The following is a 23,054-nucleotide window of genomic DNA, read 5'->3' as shown; positions in this document are numbered from 1 at the left end:
ATCCAAATATGGCATTTTTGTCAATTCTGGTTCATGTTCATGCTCAAATTATATTTGTTAGGCATTGTTTTCATATTTATTTCATACAGCAAACAACATCTGCTTAGTTTGAATGATCAACACTATAACATATGTTCACATACTTTTGTTTAGACTCAGGCCTATTCACTAAAAGATACTCTCAACTTCTTAACCAAGGCCCCCTGTGCTCTCCCAACTCCCATTTAGCTACATTCTATATCAGTCATGCCATTTAGCTGCTGGTTGACTGTCTCACTGCTGAGGATGTCAGGCAGGCCCCCTCCCTCTACAGAGTGTCCTCATCAGAGCGGAATGAACCTGGCGCTGACACTAATAAAGAATACCATCTGTGCCTGGCAGGCGGAAGGAAAGAGGCGAGTGAACCAATGAACTTCTCTTTAGCATCTCCTCTCTCACCCCATGCTCCCCTCAGATGATGAAAGGGGAAGAGTGCAGGGGTAATTAAATTCCAGCAGGGGTCAGGAGCGACCCCGATAGCACTATCTGTAACAGGGTCAGCAGAGACATTATGACTGTGAAGTTCAGAAATGTCAAAGAGACTAATGGTGGAAAAAGGAAAAAGCATTATCTTCAAATTGATCCATCTCTCAGACCATCACATACAGTTCAACAATATGAGTATGGTACTCAGAGTACCTATGGGGAGGAAAATAGCCCCCTGGTCTCATGTAGTGGAGAGGTGAAGTTGTATTATCGCCCACTTCATCTGAGAGAAGACTTATATAAATTATATAAACATTTAAAAAATGACTAGGTCTACATGTGTGTTCATTGTGCCTTTTTTATTTTCTGTATGGTTGAGAATCCACTTTCAGCTTCAAATTTGGATTTGGAATTATGACAGGATGCGATTCTTTGATAATGTATTGCCAAATATATTTATAACTAACCCCCTTCTGTCTGTGGTATTGCCACCTGCTGGCTTACATTGCCTCACTGTACTGCACTCCTGAGAGTTTTACGATATTACGCATGTTGAATACACCAAGGCTGGCTGACTGGAATGTGGACGGCCCAGTCTGGAAACAATTGTCAGGACTACAAGCACGAGTCTGTGAAGTAAGATATAAATTTATCTGATTACAAAATGTATTCGAGAAGGTTTACAAGTCCATTTATTTCAGTTAAAGAAATGTTTGTCACGTAATTGAATTAGGCTTTACAGCCACTGTATCAGACTGTCATCATGACATTAGCTAGCGTGTCTAGCTAGGTAAAAGTTAGCTGTGGTAACGTTAGCCTAGCTACACTCCTCAATGGAAATGTATATGTAGCAGCACTAACGTGAAGTTTATCAAAACCAATCGATTATAGGGCACAGGGGCAGCTATTGTGAGAATTGGTCGGCCTAAGTACGTGTCGCAGCCTAAATAATTAACATTATACTATTGATTATTTGAATGAAAATGCCATCGAGCTGCAAGGCACATTGAATTGAATGACGCCACACACACACTGGGTGGATTCGATTATGCTGGGACACGGGTCTATGCCCCCGTACATGAAAGGGCAAAAGCGGTGAGGGAGGAGCAAACTTTAGAAATCGAACAATAATCTCTGCCGCTCGGTCATGTTGACAACAAGTCAGCATGGTGGATTGTCTAGAAACAAACATATCATATAAATATATGTTAGAATTTTCAAACGTTTGCATGTGAAAACAGACACTTGCTCGATATTGTGTCCTTTCATACTGTGTATACAAAACATTAAGAACACCTGCTCTTTCCATTACATAGACTGACCAGCTGAAAGCTATGATCCCTTATTGTTGTCACTTTTTACATCCACTTCAATCAGTGCAGATGAAGGGGAGGAGACAGGTTAAATAATGATTTTTAAGCCTTAAGACAATTGAGACATTGTCTGTGTGCCATTCAGAGGTGCCTTTGAACAGGGTATGGTAGTTGGTGCCAGGCGCACCGGTTTTTGTCAAGAACTGCAACGCTGCTGGGTTTTTCACACTCAACAGTTTCCCGTGTGTATCAAGAATGGTCCACCACCCAAAGGACATCCTGACAACTTCACACAACTGTGGGAAGCATTGGAGTTAACATGGGCCAGCATCCCTGTGGAAAACTTTCAACACCTTGTAGGTGTTCCTAAGGTTTGGTATACTCAGTGTATACAGTCATACTCTGAATCGGTATTCCTGTGATAACAAGGAATTCCCCTTGACCACGCCTACACATTGGGGAAAAGAGCCTACAACTATTTTTTTTGTTATACAGAAATAACAAAACATGTTGAAAAGCTGCTGTGTTGTTCAATGTAACCAGGCCAAAAATCCCGACCTACGGTTCGCAATGCTCCCACGTAGGGAAGAGAAGAGCCCAGTGGCGTCAGGCTATTCGGTATGGGAAATTGTGGGGACCCGGTGTCCAAGTAGGGAAAACATTTCATCACAGTTAAGACATTTAACTTGTTTAGTATAGGGGTAAATCCATTTTAATTGAATCACTTTTTGACAGTACCCCTTTTGATTTGAACAAAACCTTCCATACATATTTGCCCATTGTAGAAGTGCACAGAAAGTGACTTTTTGGACCTGAATGCCAAAACATTCAAGAGATAAAGGTGCTCAATGGTTTTTCTCATTTTGCATACCCCACCATACCATGAGACATGTCTTCATCACTGGAAAAGATTAACGGTTGATATAATTTACAAACAGCGTTGTCAAACTGTTTTATAATTTCAGGAGATAAAAAAAAAGTAACAATATTAACCTATTTTACACCATCTAAGGTTTCTGTGTTGTGCCCGCTATTGGTTGAAACTTGAGACAGAACATTCTCTTGAATACAGGGTGGGTGTCATGTCCCATGCCGAATAGCCAGAATATTTTTTACCAGGTTACATGTACATTTAACAATACAGCAGCTTTTCGGCATGTTCTGTTATCTCTGTATAACAAAAACTGGACAACGAAGTTTGCTCTTTTACAATGGAGGTCAATGGGAAATAATGTTTGTTTTCTGCAATTTGTGGGCGTGGTAGAGGGGAATTCCTTCTTATGACATAAATATTGACTCTATTCTCTACCTATTCTCCACATGGAATCATTCCACATCACGGGTCTTCAACCTTTTCTTGCCCAGGGACCCCCTTTCAGGCAAACTGGCGACCCACGGATCCCCATCATACATTAGCCCAAAACATTTTTTTCACATATTTTCTTATCAGCAGGTGAATGATAATGGCAAGGAGAACTAATCATTATAATTTTGGTAGATAGCGTTTCATTATTTTGACCTTCCCACATAATTAGAAGAGGAAGTGTAAACTCAAACAGCCTATTAGCTAAGAAAGAAAGAAGATATTCTCCTCTCTTCTACTGTAGGTATGTAATTCAAAATGTGTTTATTCTGTTGTTGCCAGGGTAGCACTTGGGGATGTGTGAAACTTACTCCGCAGCCTGAAGTGTCCCCACTTGCGCCAGAGAATAGCTAGCTTTTCGCGTGGCACTGACTGGTAAGACTGTTCAGGAGGGTGGTCACGTGTTCTAGCAAGGTAGAGGTCAGAGTTCGCACCAGGTATGGGAAGAATCGGGAAGTAGTGGTACAAGCAGCATGATGTACTTTACACTACAAATATTCATAAAAACCATTACAATACAAATAAAAAATAAAACATTTTAGATTTGAGGACCCCCTACAGTACCTGCATAAATTGGCAAAAGGATTGTCTACAACGGAATGTATGTTTTTTTTATGTGGAACAGGGGTATTTAACCAGAGGTCCACGGACCCCTAGGGAGCTGCGGACCCCCGGTTGAATACCCCTGTTCCACATAAAAAAATGATACATGCGTAGGCTACAATGATGTATAGTAGCTATGTCTGTTCTGTTGTAGACAATCATTTTGCCAATTTATGCATGTTGTGGTTGAATAACATCTTATTGGTAGCCCATGACACGATGTGTACCATTTTATTTGATGTGTTTATCTACTGTTTTAAGCCCAGGAACAACAATTTTAAAAGTGTAATTTCTGATGCGACATAGTAGTGTTTTTTTTAATCCAAAGATGTATGTGTGTCATTTGACTATATTCTTCAGAGTACGTAACATTAACTTCTCTGGGTATGCCACATTTATTTATCCTAGGTACTGACGACAACATGGAGGAAGTCATGAGCAGGCTGCAGACATTGAGTCCAGATCAACTACGGCAGGAGATTATCAGGGCAGGGCTGAAGTGTGGCCCCCTTACCACTACTACAAGAGCCATCTTTGAGAGGAAGCTGGCCAGAGCCCTCCTGGAGAAGCAAGTAGGGGATGGCGGGGTGACTGATAGAGGTAGCTCCTCCAATACAGAGTCTAATGGACCCACAACAAACAGAGTAGAAACTGACCACAATCTGGAACTCAAATCATCAGCAGAGGAGGGCAAAGAGACAGAGGAATTGGATGAACCAGAATCTCCTCTTGTTTACTATGGTGTATGTCCTCATTGGGAGGAGTCTGTAGTAGCTGATGGTAAGACCTATTTTTGTCCTATGAATAGTGCATGGTAGAGATTGTCTGAGTTCAATGTAAATGGCTCTATGTTCCCCCCAATAGAAAAAGTCCATGTATATGTGGACCGGAAGAAAGCTCTGAGAGCAATGATGACAATGAAAGGGTCCAGATTTAAGCCCTTCTCAACACGAGAGGAAGCTGAGAAATTCTCAAAAGGCATCAACGACAATAGCCCTTCGGCCAGCACATCCGCACCAGATGGGCCCCAGAGGGTGCTGGAACCTGTAGTCCATACAGGTATGTCTGCTTCATAACATAGCTGTATCTAATACAGAGCCACTATATAGATAGAGAGCTAGATGGATCATTCACCTCTTTTGTGTCATGTAAAATTAACAAGAAAAGCATTTTTCGATTGAGTTACTCCCTCCGCACTGATCAACATGCATACACCAACACTCTTGTCCTCCCAGGCAGCCCTATCGCAGGGGGAACTTCACCTGTGAACCTGGAGAGGGCCAATGAGTTCCGTAGCCCCCGCACCCAGGACCTGACAGCAAAGCTGAGGAAGGCTGTGGAGAAGGGGGACAAGGAAGCCTTCAGCAGGCTGGTCTGGTCCAACCCGCGCTACCTCATCGGATCTGGAGACAACCCCACCATCGTCCATGTATGGTTCATATGATTCATGCATCTACTATCTCCATGAGAGCAGAAAGGTACTTCACGTTCTCTTACGTGGTAAAATAACTAATCGTCTTCCTGTTTGTAGGAAGGGTGCCATTACAATGTACTGCATGTGGCGGCCAAAGAGAACCAGTCTGGCATGGTCCAGCTCCTCCTGGACACCCTGGAGAGCCCAGACTTCATGAGACTCATGTATCCTGATGACCAGGAGGCCATGCTACACCAACGCATCCGTTACCTCGTTGACCTGTACCTCAACACACCTGACAAAGCAGTGAGAACTTACATGAACTGTATTTGTGTAATACACAGGTAGTTGGTAGTCGGCACAATGCACACATACAGTGGGGGAAAAAAGTATTTAGTCAGCCACCAATTGTGCAAGTTCTCCCACTTAAAAAGATGAGAGAGGCCTGTAATTTTCATCATAGGTACACATCAACTATGACAGACAAATTGAGATTTTTTTTTCCAGAAAATCACATTGTAGGATTTTTAATGAATTTATTTGCAAATTATGGTGGAAAATAAGTATTTGGTCACCTACAAACAAGCAAGATTTCTGGCTCTCACAGACCTGTAACTTCTTCTTTAAGAGGCTCCTCTGTCCTCCACTCGTTACCTGTATTAATGGCACCTGTTTGAACTTGTTATCAGTATAAAAGACACCTGTCCACAACCTCAAACAGTCACACTTCAAACTCCACTATGGCCAAGACCAAAGAGCTGTCAAAGGACACCAGAAACAAAATTGTAGACATGCACCAGGCTGGGAAGACTGAATCTGCAATAGGTAAGCAGCTTGGTTTGAAGAAATTAACTGTGGGAGCAATTATTAGGAAATGGAAGACATACAAGACCACTGATAATCTACCTCGATCTGGGGCTCCACGCAAGATCTCACCCCGTGGGGTCAAAATGATCACAAGAACGGTGAGCAAAAATCCCAGAACCACACGGGGGGACCTAGTGAATGACCTGCAGAGAGCTGGGACCAAAGTAACAAAGCCTACCATCAGTAACACACTACGCCGCAGGGACTCAAATCCTGCAGTGCCAGACGTGTCCCCCTGCTTAAGCCAGTACATGTCCAGGCCCGTCTGAAGTTTGCTAGAGTGCATTTGGATGATCCAGAAGAGGATTGGGAGAATGTCATATGGTCAGATAAAACCAAAATAGAACTTTTTGGTAAAAACTCAACTCGTCGTGTTTGGAGGACAAAGAATGCTGAGTTGCATCCAAAGAACACCATACCTACTGTGAAGCATGGGTGTGGAAACATCATGCTTTGGGGCTGTTTTTCTGCAAAGGGACCAGGACTGATCCGTGTAAAGGAAAGAATGAATGGGGCCATGTATCGTAAGATTTTGAGTGAAAACCTCCTTCCATCAGCAAGGGCATTGAAGATGAAACGTGGCTTGGTCTTTCAGCATGACAATGATCCCAAACACACTGCCTGGGCAACGAAGGAGTGGCTTCGTAAGAAGCATTTCAAGGTCCTGGAGTGGCCTAGCCAGTCTCCAGATCTCAACCCCATAGAAAATCTTTGGAGGGAGTTGAAAGTCCGTGTTGCCCAGCGACAGCCCCAAAACATCACTGCTCTAGAGGAGATCTGCATGGAGGAATGGGCCAAAATACCAGCAACAGTGTGTGAAAACCTTGTGAAGACTTACAGAAAACGTTTGACCTGTGTCATTGCCAACAAAGGGTATATAAAAGTATTGAGAAACTTTTGTTATTGACCAAATACTTATTTTCCACTATAATTTGCAAATACATTCATAAAAAATCCTACAATGTGATTTTCGGGATATTTTTTTCTCATTTTGTCTGTCATAGTTGACGTGTACCTATGATGAAAATTACAGGCCTCTCATCTTTTTAAGTGGGAGAACTTGCACAATTGGTGGCTGACTAAATACTTTTTTCCCCCACTGTACATTGTCTGTTAATTAGAGTTAAAGTGTGTAAATAATGTATTAATAAGATGTACTGAATGTGTGTGATGTTCCTACAGAGCAATGAAACTCCTCTTCACTTTGCCTGTAAGTTTGGCTGTCCAGACGTGGTCAACGTGCTGTGTTGTCATCCTGCCACTGACAAACACCGGCAGAACAAGTACAACCAGAAGCCCTCTAGTGTAAGTCACATTACAGCTATGAAATACAGAATCACTTTTTTTGCACTTAAGCGTTCAATTTTTGCTCAGTAAGGTTTATTTCCCCCTGAATTTCATGCCAGAAACTGCACACTTTAGAAGACTAAATAGTTGTATTACTGCCTTTACAGGTGATATGTGAGAGGAAAAACAAAACCCCTTACATAAAAAAGAAAATCAATGAATATTTGGAGGGTGAGTTTAGATGGTTGCCAATGCTGGCTATAACACCTTTTTGTGTGCAAATTCCAACTTGTGAACACATTGCTAACTTTTACCCTTGCTGACACAGAACGGTGCTATGTTCCCTTGCTGAGGGATACCAACAACAGCTTCCAGCCTGTGATTGGCTTGCCATGGTCCCCAAGCCCATTGGAGGTGGATTTTAATTGGCTGGGATCTGCAGTGGGCGGGAGTCCCATAGAGCCAGTCATGACTGTGAGAGCTTATGTGGGACCACTCAGTCCTTCTAAGGTAACACCATCATTTGAAATCATATTCATTCTCAATACCGTGGGAGTATTGGTATTACAATTTACCCCTCATGGTGAAGGTACATACAGCTGTCAGAATTCAGATATGTCATTGTTTTAGCACTATCCACAGAGTTTTTAAACTGGCGCGCGACATAATTCAATGCGCCAATAAATCAGCACAATCTACTTTTCGGTTTGATGGCGTCTTTCAGCTAAAATTGGGATCATGTATACTGTGCCAAGGTCGATACTAAAAAAGAGTAAGGAAGAGCAATGTACAATACGAAGAATTTAGCAAACAAGGCTTTGTGGTAAGTGCATGGAGGCTGCCATCTTTATGCACCTCCGCTATTCTATGTCTCTAAACGTCACAAGCCAGTAACTATTTGTCTTCCAGGCAGATGAGTTCCACAGACTATGGAGAACCCCACCCAGGGATCGAGCAGAGTATTTCCACCGTATTCTCAAATCTGACCCTGACCGGGGAGCAGAGCGTGTGGGGAGGTGAGTGAAAACAATAATAATGACAGTGGGCAAATGACCATTATTAGGATTAAACAAAATAACAAAACAGCATTTGGGTCCCAAAGGGAACAGACACATTACAGTGGTATATTATCTGAGTGATCTCTACATTTACATCTCTATTGACAGGGAGATTGCGCATGACATGGGGCATCCTTGGGCAGAATACTGGGACTTCCTGGATAGCTTCATTGACCTGTCTACAGAGGAGGGACTGAGGAGGCTGGAGGAGTATCTGGATAGGAAGGACCAGAGTGAGCCTCCCCTAGAAGGATTTGGGAAGACCGAGGAGACCGGTGATGGATTTAAAACATCAACCCCCTCCAAAGGTTAGCACTTCCATAGCAAACCTTAGAAACATGGATTGTATGTGATAACGTCATATTATTAAAGGCTTAAAATTATAGTGGGAAATCCCCCAAAAACAATCTACAATTCATCATGTGGTTGATGTCATTTCAGAGGAGCAGAACCAGAGCCATGTCCCGATCAACCACATTCTGAATGACAGAAGGTGTCTATCAAAGGAGAAAGGTTCCCAGTCTCCTGTGTGTAACCTCCTGCCAGAGTTTGAGAAAGCCAGCCTAAAGGATGGCTCTGTCCAAGTGGAGGACCCGGAGGAGGTAAAGAGTGTTGAGGGCCGTCTGGCTCCCTCTGTACCCAGGAAAGAGGGACTGGACCTGGGGGATGGGAGTTTCTGGAGGATCTGGGAGGGGAGCCAGGGGAAGAGGCAGGTGGAGGAGCTCTCCAATCCCAGCTCAGAGGAGTATCTGACAGCAGATGAGGGCTCAGACTCCGAGGGCCCAGGTAGCCCCAGAGATAGGCGAGGCTCAGGCTCCTCTAGCGCATCTTACAAATCCACGAAGGGAGACGCCTCGAAAGAAACAATTCTGACGATCGACACCCCTACAAGACAAAGACAGGAACTGTTCATGGACGGGTAATTCTTTATTTACTTTAACAGTAAATTACATCAGTCAACCTGTCAAAATGATCTGCTGCATTTTAACAATCCATTTTTGTCTCGGTAACACAAGGATGTGTTAACCAATGTTCTTTGACTCTTTCTTGCAGGGAATCTCCCACCAAGTTAGACAGTGAGGTCCTGTCTGCAATGAATAACATGGAGATTGACCCTGAGAGAAACCCCTGCATTACTAAGTGGAGGAACACCATTCTGGCCTATCCCTCTTCACAGTGGCTAAGGTGAGCTAGATACCTATTCCGTCTCTTTATGCTGTGCCAACAGACTTATACCTGTATTGTCTTCGATGCTCCAGGTGGTTCATTCTGCTGATGTTGTGTATTTCCAGCTGGCCAAGGCCGACGAGGAGGAAAAGCTTGACTGGGACACCAGACTGTTCTCCGAACAGGCTCAGCTTTTGCAGCCCAGGCCCCCACACACCTGCCCAGAGCTGTTACACCCAGACCATCCTCTGCAGGACCCTCTTCCGCTCTCCAAACTGACACAGGGAAACCACAAGTAAACAGGATGTCACGTCCCAGGATCTGAAGGTGGTGTTGCACATACAAAAGGGCATGTTGGCCAACATCCTGCACCACCACATCAGGTCCATAGTCCAACTGACTTTATAACCCAGGCAGGAAACCACTACATTGCCATTTAGCAGGTTACCTGTCCTTATTTTACCCTTGTGCTAGTTTCCATTTGTGCAACTCTTTCGGCTGTTCTATGCAAGGCACTGCTCCACTTAACACTATTACCTTATCAGGTAGCTATTCAACTGATATTTGCGCTAATGCTGCCTGCCTACAGCACTTATGCATGTCCTCAATGCAAGTATTCTCTTCCGGCAGATAGCATAGCTACAGATTACACTTTCAACTTGAAGCTACCCAACGGAGTGTACCATTTACCCAGTGCCGAAGTGATATGTAATGTGTGTGTATACAATGTGCAAAGATGCTTTATATATGAAATGTTCAAATAATGTTTTTATATTGTTAGTCACTACCTTATTCCAGAGATACATTTGGAGAGTTTTAAATTGTTTTAATTTATACCTATACACAAGAAGAATGATTGTGGCTGTATTTTTAGAACAGTTTATTCATAAAATTTAATAAAGCATTAAATAAATAAATGTACTAAGAAAAGACACATTATTCCTAATGTTTTTCCACACAAAATAATGATTCGTAACGTGGGCAAAACCATCTTATAGAGGAGAAATTATGGCTTCAAATGATGTGGCAGCATGAGGTCAGGTTACATGGGGTCAGCCAATAGTGGTGAAGGAGTGTCAGATACGGGCGAGTTTCAGGAGTCATAAAGCCTGAGTTGCCCATCATCCTAAATCCCACCCTGCCACTGGGTCTGATGGTGATCCAGGTGATGCTGCCATTATTCAGGCCCAGCCGCATCACACCTTTCCAGTAATCTATGCATTTTTTTGAATGTTCACCTCACTGAGGACAATCACTCACCATGCATTAGCTGAGCTATGCTTGTGAAAATAAATGCAACTCCATTCCTAGGGTATTGATGACACTGACCTGCACACAAAGTAGCGAATAACGTTTGCATACCTGCCAACTTTGTCCTGGGTCCGCCTGGGTCCTGCAGTCGGTGAAAAGCAATTGCACTGCCTGCGTCTCAGAACTGCGGCCGCCTTGATCTCATGAGGTTATCGTTGCCCACGTGTGCATGATGTCAGAGAAAGTCGGGATCAAGTCGGACACAAATCTAACCAGCATGCATTGTGCGGTGATCGCCGGTGATCGATTCTGCGCAGACCTGGCTCATCTCAAATGAGCCTCTTGTCTATGATCTGTCGGCATGGTTATACTGGCCTGTGGCCTTCTTGGAGACCTTGATGATATCAGAGGGGGGCTCCCATTTGAAGCAGGGCTCCAGATTGGCCATCTTTATGGCCATTATTAAGGACAGGGTGCCATCCAATGCTAGGCTGTTTCTTCTCTTGGTTTTGTTCAGTCCCACAACTGAAAACACCCTCTCAGCATCTGCGTTTGCATGGGGCAACACCAGGACAAGCTTGGCGACGGCAGCAAGCCTCTCGAATTCTTTGGCTCCTGTCACCTATGGAAAATGCACCAAAACACAATGGAAAAACATACCTTGATTTTTGATTGTTAATGGATCAACCTACAGTATTAATCAAAGTTCAGATAAAAACATGCATAATTTGCAACATGCATGCATGACACATATATGCATGCAACAAGGCATTGGTCTAAGGCACTGCATCGCAGTGCTAACTGTGCCACTAGAGATCCTGGTTCGAATCCAGGCTCTGTCACAGCCGGCCGCGACCGGGAGACTCATGGGCGGCGCACAATTGGCCCAGCGTCGTCCAGGGTAGGGGAGGGAATGGCCGGCAGGGATGTAGCTCAGTTGATAGAGCGTGGCGTTTGCAATGCCAGGGTTGTGGGTTCAATTCCCACGGGGGGCCAGTATAAAAAAATATGTATTCACTAACTGTAAGTTGCTCTGGATAAGAGTGTCTGCTAAATGACTAAAATGTAAAATGTAAACAGATGTAGCCAAGCCACACCTGCCAAAAAAAAAGTTCAGTTTCGTCCTGCAGGGATATCATTGGCATGGTCTGATAATTTAGAAACTCCTCACCCAGAAGGTCATGCTCCTCTGGCCCATGGTATGGGAGGAGATGGGGAAACCTATTTATGAAAGTAGAGTTACAAGTTGTTACATTTTAGGTATATAGTCATCAACCAGCAGCAGTTCATACACATCTTTGAGGAGAAGCCACATAAGAATATCTCATGTGCAGTTTAGGAGTGAACACACCTCATCATAAAACACAGGGTATTTTAGCTAAGATGATAGACAATAATTAGAGAAAAAAAACGAACCTTTCAACAAAGTACAGGACATCTTCGATGTCACTTTCAGCCCTCTGCCGTACATCTACAAATTGTGCATGCTTGATCAGTGGCTCTTCCAGTGGCAGCTTCTTAAGTGCATAGTCCACAGCACTTGTCAGGAAACACAACACAGCTTCATGGAATGAATCCACCTGCTGTGGTGTGATGTCACCCTCGTCGAGTAATCTGTTAAGTTTAGCCCTGGTTGTGAACCCAATGTTCAACTTTCTTCCTGTCACAGATACAGCATATCGGTATAAGGTACAAGGCTAAATATCACATATCACTGTGTTTGATCATAATAATAGTAAAATACTAACCTGGTAAATGGTTTGCCTTTTCTTTAAAGGCAATTTCACAAGGCTCCTCATGGCACTGCAGAGCTGCTGGAACCATAAACTTTGAACATAGCTTGCGTACGAATTTCACCATCTATAACAGACATTTACAAAAATAGTAGGTGAAACCTCTTTTAGAGGATCCCTGCAGATATCAGCAAGAAACACAGAATGGAAAAAAAACTGCAAAATCCAATCCCACCTCATCATGTAACAAAAATATTGATGACTGCTCTCTCTGAAGCAGCAAGTTGGTATGGTGGCTTGGAAGAACAGCAGGTACACTTCTGTCATGGGGTCAGTGAATGTCTGCACAAGTCTCTTGAACCTGGCCTGATTTTCATCTTGAATCAATCAATAAATAACACAAAACAATAGGTTGTCATTAATACAAGTACGTGACTAACAATCCATGTAGTTGCTGCATAATGAAATTGAAAATTGATGACCATACTAGCAGATTTGTAGTAGCTGGCCAGAGGTTCATACAGCCTCAGGATCCTCAGGACACAACATTCAAGGCTTAGCCAACAGACCGAGATATGCAGGAGGACCTCCATGTACTCCGCTTCATGGAGCTCACAAAACTCTGTTTTAGACATTAAATCCATATCATATATTTTCTACAGCTCAGCATTTCAGTATTACACTTAATAGTATCAAACATGCATACCTGTCAGGTATCCTTTCCGATTTGTGCTACCCTTGAACCAGTAACCGATGTCCACTACCATATCCTCCAAATCAAAACCGGACACCTGCAATGCATAAATCAATCATAACACATTCAGTCAATGCACGTAATTAGGATACAAATAAAAAGTATGTAAAGATGTAAAGATAAATCAGGCCTTAACTCACTTTAAAAACTCCCACTCCTGCAGCTTTGGCGGTGTTATGTGCCACATGACAAGGACAACCATGAATATAGGTGTTGGGATGCTTCTGGAGCACCCTAGAGGCAATGGAATTACGTGGTCCAATGTTCACAGCTGCATTGTAAACTGAGAGACCAATGCAGTTCTCCCAAGGGATGCCATGCTCCTCTATGGTGGAGGTAATTTTGGTGAAGATCTCACTTGCTGTCCCACATCTCGTCCCACTTGTTGTGCACATATTTAAAAACTGGTGGACAACTTTGCTGCCCATGAAGACCCGGACAGTAAGCGGGTTCATCTTTTCCACTCCTATAATGACAAGTTAGAATCATACAGATGTTCATGTTATTAGATGTTTAAAAATACACAAAGCACATGTTTTGCAGAGGAGAAAAATCTCAAATAGTTTGTGAAATACCAGTGTCATTCGACCCATCCGTAACAAGGGTATACAGGGCTTTTTTCATCTCCTTCACAAGCTCCTGTGTGAAATATGGTGCGAGTGCTTCATTGGTAATGCAGGATAACTTAGTCCTGGCACACCTGTACTCCTGCGCTGTCTTCGAATCTCCGAAACATTATTTTAGGAGAGGCCCCAGGTGGTCCACAAAGGCTAGGGGGACGTTGTGAACTACCAACCCAGCTGTCATTTTGACCTCAGCCCTTCTTGTCTGTAAGAAATAAAAAATTATTAATCGTCCCAAAATACCATAGTTTATTTAAAATAGACGCCTGCGATAATAGGGCACAGGTAAAAAACACATTCAGCAACTAAGATCTCAAATTAAGAAAACTGGACTGTACTACACTGAAATACAAACCACAAATTAGTCAAAACTATCAACCATGACTTTACCGTGATCAACTAGAACACAAAACTCTTGACAGAATCATTACACATATCATACCTTAACCTCTTGTGCAGACATACCCCCAACAGATGGAACGGCCATTGCATATTGGGATATTGTGGACTGGAGAGCTCGTTGCTTATCTTGGTGGCCTTTTGCTTTTTATATGGCGCACTACTGTCACACCCTGGTGGCAACATGAGTTTTCAATACGGCAGACTGCACACCAGTAGTGCGTGTTGAGGCTCCCTCTGATAATAAATGGCCATGAAGAGGTCCACTCATTTTTGAAAATTGATCTTTATGTTGCTGCTCCAGCCAGAGCACGACTCTTCTGGCACTGCTGTTGGATTGGGGGGACTCTTCTGTCTGTCCCTCTGTGTCTTCTTCCATCTGCCCTGTTGGTTGTTCTATTTGTCCTGTCTGTTGCTCCTCTGCATGTGCGTCAATCTGTCCTGACTGTTGCTCCTCTGCTTGTTTGTCAGTCTGTCCTGTCTCCTGCTCTCTCTGTCCTTTGTGTTGCTCCTCTGTCTGTTGTCCTGTCGTTTCTATCAATCGTTCTGGCTGTTCTGTCAGTGTGTTTGTCTGTCTTTTCTCACTTGGCTGGTTCTTTAAATAAAATAAAAGGTTTCGCTTTTGTCCTGGCAAAGGTCTCTTACGGGACATATTTGAAACCTTAAACAATTCAAATGGTCATGTTGGTTTAATAACTCTACTCTCAGTTACAAAAACATACCTACTTCTATTTCACACATTTCGTGTATTTATGTTAAATTCTTTGGAATACATCTTACCTGTTCGAAATCAGCTGAGTTTACATTCACCACACTAAATCATGTTCACACGCACGCACAAACAAATAATTTATTTCAAGATTTAAAGTTTAAGAGAGTGAGTACTCAATTGGACGACATTTCATTGTTACATACCTAGTCTCAGCTCAGTTTATCAGACTTCTTGAGGTAGTGACCGTTTCTTCTCCTGTTGTCTTTCGCGGCAATGGTATCTCTTCTTCTGTCGCTAACTTCGGGGTGCAGCGCATATGGTTCAGTGGCGCTCATCAGCGCCATCTACCGTCGGGGAGTTTGATAAAAGGAACGAACGAGTCTCGACCGATTTTTTTTGCGTGAGAAATTGGATGTGTGGCGTGAGTGCGTGTGAAAACAGGCAAAAATGTGTGTCACACGGCGAAAGCGTGAGAGTTGGCAGCTCTGCGTTTGCGTGGCAGACAATGATCTCATAGCTGTCCTCTGTCTGCACGGTGGATATAGCGGCTCCATCTTCATGATACTGCAGAAACCAAAGAACCAGTACAGTGTAAGGGAAAGTTATGACAGATATCCAATTTTGCACAGCACTTAACACAGATTGCTTTGAATCTCAAGAGCTAAATTGATTGTATCTCACAAGAAAAAGGTGAAGTGGGTAATTGCATCCATCTCCGGGTCTAAGAACAGCAATCACTCACCACACAGTCAGGTTTCCAGGTGATAGGTGGCACAGGCTCAATAGGAGCACCCTCTCTAAGCAGGTCACAGCTCACTTCATCCAACTAATGCAGAGAGAGAAACAGACAAGCTCCACTTCAGACTGGAGGCTTAGAATTATTTTTGAGTTTGAGATTAGAATGAGTGGTGTCCTGTTGTCTCTGACCAGGGAGATGCTTGTTGATGATGTTGGCTGTCTCTGTGGCATGGGTCGTGGTGGAGTGGGCCATGACATCATACTTCAACCCCAAGGCAGCCAATCGCTGACCAGTGTACTCGGCCTGTTCCCGGCCTATAAATCAAATCAACCAATCAATCAGTGCTTTATTGGATTACATTTACTTCTGCCTCCTCACTGATACTTTAACGACTACATCACAGTAATCAATGCATTTCATATACACACCTAGACGGGTTAGGTCCCTCTCCTTGTCCACGCTCCCATTCAGGTTGTCCTGTGAGTGGCGGATCAGGAAGATGTGGCTTTGGGTTTGTTGTTCTCCATCTCGGTGTTCAGTTCTTCACTGGTGATCTTCTTTTTCTTCCCATTTGTCAGTGTTAGGGGGTCATGCCTTAAAAATGAATCATATGAAGAAGCAGAGATCAGTGAATTATGAAATTATTTCCCTTGGCTTCATACACAAATTCCCATAATGTCAATCAATTACATTGATTCCATAGTGCTCGTTTACTGGTTCGACCACACTCCCTTGATTGAGAGATGTGCTTACTTATCCCAGTTACTGTCCCAGCCATTCCCACTGGCTGTCACGGTGCGGTCATGGCCTGGTGAACACGTCTGAGGCACTGCTGCTTGGAGAACATCTAGTCCAGTCCATTTTCTTGAACTTCTGTTATGTTTCGTTTTTTCAAAATAATATCATTTTGATTCAGCCATTGCCGCAAGTACTGCTGATCCACCAGCAAGCCCACACACCAGCTTCATTACCCCCCTGAAAGACATCCTTACCAGGAAAATGAGAACAAAACGATATCACCAAACCCAGAAGAAATTACCGTAACAAACCTATCAAGCTTATTTAGCTACCACTCCTGAACTGTTAACATTATGAAGAAATAAACAAAGGATGAATGTGGGTAGACCATAAAAGCAGTAGCGCATGCACTGGAAAGATGAGGACGCAACTACGGAAAAGTAGTAGAAAGGCCAAAACGACTGAAATACCTAACGTGACCTATCAAAACAGCTTTACAGCCGTAGTACCCATATTCGCCCAATGATGTCAGTAGATAGCTATCTTCGTTGTTTTTTTCTCCTGGCTCCTGTCTGGTCCAAGGCAACGCCGAGGCTTCAACTAGGATCATGGGAAAGTCTCTTCCCACTCAAGTCAGGAAGTAGAGGGACATTTGAAATTCTTCGAAATTTTGGTATTAAAATGCTTTTTTTCATTCTCTCTGTAGGTCGAACTCTTGCAGTAAGTTAATTGTAAACAAGAATAATGTTTGAATTAAATTATAGTTTACTGTTGAGATTCAGTGCAAATAGTTTGTGTTGTTAGCATCAGCTAGCCAGCCAACACACCCTGCCTTGTTGATGGGACGCCAAAGTAGCATACGTGCTAGTTAGGTAGCAGATATATCGCTGTGTTTGTGTTATCATCACTGTTTGTTTGACATGTGTGATATCTGACCGGTGGTATCTTGTCTGCATTTCGTTAAGTTAGCTAGTATCAATTCGACCTGAGATGATTGAAGTTTTGAAGTTGGTGCATGATGATGTCTCCATCAGTAACCTAAAAAGGGAGTAGCTAACTTGCGTTGTCATCGAGCATCAAACAGAAGAAACCATGGCCACGGTTCTGTTGGCTCGGATTGGTGAGGACACTTAACTGTCAATCATCCACAGAGAGATATTGACATCCATCACATCACTAGATTTTTGCAATCTTTTTGCAATCCTGACACCATGCTGATCCCACTGATCCGCTTGTCATCCAGCAGGAAAACAGACTCCTTCAAATCAACAGTGTGACACATTCACAAACTGCACAGATACTACTAGTCTGTTTTCACTAGTCTATTTCATGTTCAGAAGGAGTCTGTTTTACTGCTGGATGACAAGCGGATCAGTGAGATCAAGATGGTGTCAGGACGCACCAAGAAGAAGAAGATCCCCAAGCTTTTAGTGACCCTTTAAGTTCAACACCGTTTGATTCCATACTAACATGGCAGTAATCCTCATTCCCATGATTCATTTCCGTTTGTAGGTGTCTGGCTTGCAGGATTGCTGGTCTCTGGAGAGATGTTTCTATGGAGCAGGGACAAAGACTCCTTGAAGACCGTGGCAGCAGTCCCTACAGTAGCTCAGCTCGTCACTGCAGCCCAAGGTCAGTGTGTGCTCAGGCCATTGTTACAATGAGTCATGTTCAAGCTTGCCAACACAGCTCCATGTCATACGTGTGTATGTACACAGGGTCTGGCGTGTGCCTCTCTCTGGTGGTTTCGGGGGATGGGATGCAGGTGCTGCTGGTGGCTGTGACGGGGCTGGTGTTCCTGTGGGAGTGTGTGGACGTGTGGGACCTGGCAAGGGTACGGGATAGTACCGCCAGAGGACCCTGGGCTCAGATACAGCACCCTGAAAACACTGCTCTGCCATCCCCAAGGGACAAGGAGGCATTTCAACACAGCATCTTCATCAGGGGGGAAGTGAGGACTACTCTGTCCACAGGGATAGAAATGAGCATTTCCTCCTGTCTGTTCCTTGTTTTACCCCCTTGTTTCTTTCTCCATATCAGGCAGTTGGTGATATCTGCTTGTCAGTGTTTGTTTTCATCTCGGAGTTGGAGCTATGTTTCACTTTCTTTAAGATCCAATGGGAGGAGGGCCAGTGTCAGGTGAGTGTACTGGGAAAGACTTCTCAGGGTCAACGGGTCAATACTTCCTCTCAAGCATTTATACTCATATATACCTTTATTTTCATAATACAATCAAAGATCTGTGTTCTCACATTGCTCATCTGGAACATCTTTGATTGTGATGTCCTGCAGTCCTGTGGGGAACAGTGTACGCTGGGTCACCAAGACACTCCATGTCCTGCCTCACCACACCCTGTTGCCCAGTGAAGTCCAGGGGGGCACTGGTCCCAGCCTTTTCCCATGAGGGCCTGCTGTTAGCCAAAGTCCTGAACTGCCTCCCTTACACCTCCCTCATGGTAAGAACATCTCAACACACACACACACATTTACCTTACTATACTTGTGAGGACTTTTTGGTGACCAGCAATTGGTTCCCATTCAAAATCCTATTTTTCCCTAACCCCAAAACCTATCCCATACCCTAACATTAACCCCTTATTCTAACCCTAACCCCTAAGCCTAAAATAGCCTTTTTACAAGTGAGGACTGGTAAAATGTCCTCACTTCTCAGAATTTTAGTTGGTTTGCTATTCTTTGTTACTCACAATTATAGTAAAATGTGTACACACACACACAATACAGGCCAGTGTGTTGTATTTCTGTCTGTGTGTCCATTCCCTCCAGCCCCAGGGGTTGGGAGCCTTGTCAGACGCAGCTGTCAGACGTGTGGACGGTGGTCTACACCTAGGACATGCTGCTGCAGGGGAGGCTGCTGCCTGAGGCCACCTGGCTGGCTTATCGTCTGGGTGACTGGAAGACTGCAGCCTCCCTGGCCTGGCCTACACCACCTACTCCACAGATCACTGCGACTTCACCGGGTCAGTCTGTGTTTGTTTGTACATGTAAGAGCTGCTAGCTCATCAATTCACCACTGAGACATGTATATGGATTGTGGATTGTGATGAATAGGTTAAGGAGCTTTTGTGAGTTTCTGATGGCTGTTTGTTGCCACTTAAGTCTCAGGTGGAGAGAACTACATCTCCCAGCAGCCTTTTGAGCCTGGGAGAATCTTTCAGGGTCAGCTGCAGTCTCTACTGGGCAGGAACGCCGGGTCAGAGGAGACCCATGGAGATGAGGATAACTACGAAAGCTTCACAAGTGTGTTGTGCCTGACGGTGGGTCTCACCACCTCCATTCTACAGTACAGTCTGACTTAATGTTTCTCTCTATTTCGCTCTCTCACGCTCTCTTTTCATAAACACTCTTATCATTCTCAACCCGCTCTCAGACTTTCTGGAGGATGAGGACATGGAGTTCCTGAATGCGTCAGTCATGTCTGAGGTAGATGTGTTGTCTCAGCCCCCTGGGTGCTCTGCTGAACTCAGCCAAATACCTGTCCTCCTGCCTCCCTGCTCTGGTGCCTATGGGCCTGTACCTCCCTGCCCCTCCTTTCTACTGCCTCCAGCCTGCACACAACACACAGGTACTAAAGAGTATACCCACACCCAACTGAGGGGGACTGAAACAATGGTCCACCACCATTCCAAACCTGAAATATAGAAATATCTAAAAACTGGAATGAAACCTTTATTGTCTATGCATACACTGGAAGGTCTTGTATGTATAGTATGTGTTATCTGCTCAGGGCTATAGAGAAAACAATTATATCTCTATAGTTAGGACCCGTCAGGGGTGTTAGGGCAGCTGTTGGAGGGGACGTCGTGTCACAGGGTGTCAGGGGTCCTCCAGAGGGTGATGCTGCTCCTGAGATCTGCCCAGTGGTACATCAGCCACCTGCGACGCTCTCGACATCGCCTACACAAGGTATTTAGTCCCTTTCTCCTACACAAGGTATTTAGTCCCTTTCTCCTGCACGAGGTATTTAGTCCCTTTCTCCTACTCAAGGTATTTAGTCCCTTTCTCCTACTCAAGGTATTTAGTCCCTTTCTCCTACACAAGGTATTTAGTCCCTTTCTCCTACACAAGGTATTTAGTCCCTTTCTCCTACACAAGGTATTTAGTCCCTTTCTCCTACACAAGGTATTTAGTCCCTTTCTCCTACACAAGGTATTTAGTCCCTTTCTCCTACACAAGGTATTTAGTCCCTTTCTCCTACACAAGGTATTTAGTCCCTTTCTCCTACACAAGGTATTTAGTCCCTTTCTCCTACACAAGGTATTTAGTCCCTTTCTCCTACACAAGGTATTTAGTCCCTTTCTCCTACTCAAGGTATTTAGTCCCTTTCTCCTACACAAGGTATTTAGTCCCTTTCTCCTACACAAGGTATTTAGTCCCTTTCTCCTACACAAGGTACTGTACCCTGCTATCTTGCTCTTACCCCCATCTCCAGCCCTCTGTCCCTACACTCTCTCCCCCCCTACTCCTATCTGTTTTAACTCTTAGAATAGATAGTCACCTTCATAAAGTGTGAGAAACCCCTCAATTGTCTTGAGTGAAATGAGACTATTTGGAGTATTATGTTGAATCTTGTGGTGACTAACTTGGTGGTTGGTCTTTAGATCCGTCAGTAGTACGCCCAGCAGCAGCAGCAGTGTGTGGCCAAGGCCTTTCTAGAGGCTCTGATGAAGTTTGTGAACCGCGGTGGATTCTTCAGACTGGGACCCAGTGGGGACGGAACCTTGGACTCGGTCACTATACAAACTATTAGTAAGAGACTTTCTATGTTTGTCACACCATTGGACTACATTCATCCATTGAAGCATAGCCTAATTCGAGAACCTTTTTCCTCCAGTCTGCTTTAGCGAGCTGTGTGGCCTGTGCCGGATGCTGCATGTTAGCTCTCAATGTCTTGCAGGAAGTATCAGGCTGCAAGGAACCGTGGGAGAGATCCCCAGGTACAACACAACTGTTTTACTGTGTCTATTGCTTGTTGTATCTTCTTCAGCCTGGAGTGTGTGTGTTATCCTCAATCATTTATAGTCAGTTAACAACCTGCTAATGCATATTTCATCCTTTAGGTCCCAGCATATGACGGTGAGGTGGCAGCAGCCTGTGACGAGGCTCTCCACTGGGCCTGTCGTTTCCTTCCCTTCTCCCGCTTCCTCAACGCAGAGGAGATCCTCCAGGACACCCTCCTCAACTTGGTCTCTGATCTACCCCTGGTAAACCTGACCAGCAGTCACATTTAGACCAGAGGACTCCATCATACCCCCGCAAGAGAGCAATGAGGACAAGCCTGAAGAGCCTGTTCTTGGGGAGGGCTTTGTCTTTCCTCTTGGGACCTTTGACTCCACCATGCTGACTGGTCAGGGATTGTTGGACAGGGCTCTGTCTACTGCAGCTGAGCTCCATGCCTTTGCCGCCACACACAAGAGACCTCCTGGGAGCCACGATGCCTGCGTCAACACAGACCCAGCTTCTCCTCACTCAGATGAAGCCGTTTCTGCCCAACCTGCTGTCACTACTGCTGTTTCTGGACCTGCCACTCTCCCTCCTGAATTGTTCCTGAATCTGCGGTTCCCTAGAGACCCTCCTGTCCAGGACACAGAGACACCACGGGAGACCCAATTAGAGAGGAACACGGTGAGAGGACTATATAATGAAAACATCTAATGGAACATGTTCAATACACCGGTACAGATCATTTATCCTGTTTCATGCATATTATTATTTATTACTTTTTTTACTTTTACCCCTTTTTCTCCCCACCACAAGGAGTCGCTAGAGCGCGATGGAACAAGGAATTCCCAGCCGGTCAAACTCTCCCCTAACCCGGACGACGCTGGGCCAATTGTGCGCCGCCTCATGGGTCTCCCGGTCACGGCCGAACCCGGGTCTGTAGTGACGCCTCAAGCACTGCAATGTTTCATGCATTTTAATCGCTATGTAATGGTCTTATCTCTCTCTCTCCCTGACTCTCAGGATGTGCAGGGTCGTCAGTTCATAAATGTGATAGATCTGGAGGATGGGGCTCTGCTACAGGAGTTGCCTGCGGTGCGGGACCGGGACGTCACCCCCTTTCAGCCCTCTCCCCCCACCTCTGCACAACTCCACCTGCTAGCAGCCTCCGTCACTAACTCAGCCCCTCCGGAACTCACTGCAGACACCAGAGCAGAGGATGACCTACCCCAAGCTCAGCCAGGTAGTCTGAGTCAATATCATCTATTCACTCTGCTACAATAACAGTAGAGTTGTAGCTACGTTTCTCCAAATACAGTATTGTCTGTCTGTAATATGTCCTGTGTCGTCTTGACTTCTTTCTTATCTCATTCTCGTTGGCACCAAAAGTAAAAAAAGTGTTGATAGGGGACAGAATGCGGTCGGACCATCATATAATAGGCATATACATTACTCTTACTGAATTTCCACGTGGGCGAGGATATTGGAAATGTAATCAAAGCCTATTGGATGATAATTTATTTATAATTAGAACAAAGGAATTTATAACTGACTTTTTCCAACATAACATAGGTACAGCGAATCCCCTTATTGTATATGACACCTTTAA

General features: G+C 44.3%; 3 protein-coding genes and 1 pseudogene across 9 annotated transcripts; 2 read left to right on the top strand and 2 right to left on the bottom strand.

Moving 5' to 3' along the window:
- The first annotated feature begins 996 nt into the window (after positions 1–996).
- LOC121573832 (ankyrin repeat and LEM domain-containing protein 2) lies at positions 997–10,469 on the top strand. Its single transcript, XM_041886158.2, has 13 exons — positions 997–1,101; positions 4,153–4,524; positions 4,609–4,803; positions 4,980–5,173; positions 5,276–5,464; positions 7,208–7,330; positions 7,480–7,543; positions 7,641–7,822; positions 8,222–8,328; positions 8,479–8,678; positions 8,812–9,289; positions 9,424–9,555; positions 9,663–10,469. The coding sequence occupies exons 2-13, from the start codon at positions 4,167–4,169 to the stop codon at positions 9,814–9,816; spliced, it is 2,376 nt and encodes a 791-aa protein (XP_041742092.1). The 5' UTR covers positions 997–1,101; positions 4,153–4,166; the 3' UTR covers positions 9,817–10,469.
- A 27-nt stretch (positions 10,470–10,496) lies between these two features.
- On the bottom strand, positions 10,497–16,734 carry LOC121573833 (annotated as a pseudogene).
- LOC121573834 lies at positions 11,810–15,334 on the bottom strand. 5 transcript variants are annotated; one of them, XM_045222641.1, is made up of 8 exons: positions 14,341–14,652; positions 13,851–14,103; positions 13,416–13,741; positions 13,228–13,312; positions 13,009–13,143; positions 12,757–12,898; positions 12,537–12,648; positions 11,810–12,009 (listed from the first exon to the last, which is right to left on the bottom strand). In XM_045222641.1, the coding sequence occupies exons 2-7, from the start codon at positions 13,897–13,899 to the stop codon at positions 12,642–12,644; spliced, it is 744 nt and encodes a 247-aa protein (XP_045078576.1). In that variant the 5' UTR covers positions 13,900–14,103; positions 14,341–14,652; the 3' UTR covers positions 11,810–12,009; positions 12,537–12,641. The 5 variants fall into 5 exon arrangements, 4 of the variants coding, with proteins under 4 accessions (XP_045078576.1, XP_041742093.2, XP_045078575.1 ...); XM_041886159.2 differs by lacking the exons at positions 11,810–12,009; positions 14,341–14,652 and adding exons at positions 12,280–12,448; positions 15,213–15,334; XM_045222640.1 differs by lacking the exon at positions 11,810–12,009 and adding an exon at positions 12,280–12,448.
- A 369-nt stretch (positions 16,735–17,103) lies between the features above and the next one.
- LOC121573835 (ciliogenesis and planar polarity effector 1) lies at positions 17,104–22,779 on the top strand. 3 transcript variants are annotated; one of them, XR_006002095.1, is made up of 10 exons: positions 18,855–18,942; positions 19,271–19,464; positions 19,604–19,761; positions 19,875–20,069; positions 20,263–20,410; positions 21,106–21,253; positions 21,339–21,441; positions 21,565–22,129; positions 22,262–22,380; positions 22,469–22,779. XR_006002095.1 is itself a non-coding variant. In XM_041886166.1 (8 exons), exons 1-5 carry the CDS (start codon positions 17,579–17,581, stop codon positions 18,851–18,853), a joined length of 555 nt encoding a protein of 184 aa, XP_041742100.1. In that variant the 5' UTR covers positions 17,104–17,578; the 3' UTR covers positions 18,854–18,942; positions 19,271–19,464; positions 19,604–19,761; positions 19,875–20,254. The 3 variants fall into 3 exon arrangements, 1 of the variants encoding a protein (XP_041742100.1); XR_006661423.1 differs by having other exon boundaries at positions 22,262–22,779; XM_041886166.1 differs by lacking the exons at positions 20,263–20,410; positions 21,106–21,253; positions 21,339–21,441; ... (1 more) ...; positions 22,262–22,380; positions 22,469–22,779 and adding exons at positions 17,104–17,606; positions 17,999–18,118; positions 18,205–18,437; positions 18,527–18,625 and having other exon boundaries at positions 18,779–18,942; positions 19,875–20,254.
- The last annotated feature ends 275 nt before the right edge of the window (positions 22,780–23,054 follow it).

Source organism: Coregonus clupeaformis, chromosome 9 (assembly GCF_020615455.1).
Source record: "Coregonus clupeaformis isolate EN_2021a chromosome 9, ASM2061545v1, whole genome shotgun sequence".
NCBI classification, from domain to species: domain Eukaryota; kingdom Metazoa; phylum Chordata; class Actinopteri; order Salmoniformes; family Salmonidae; genus Coregonus; species Coregonus clupeaformis.
This window is presented reverse-complemented; position numbering and strand designations above follow the sequence as displayed.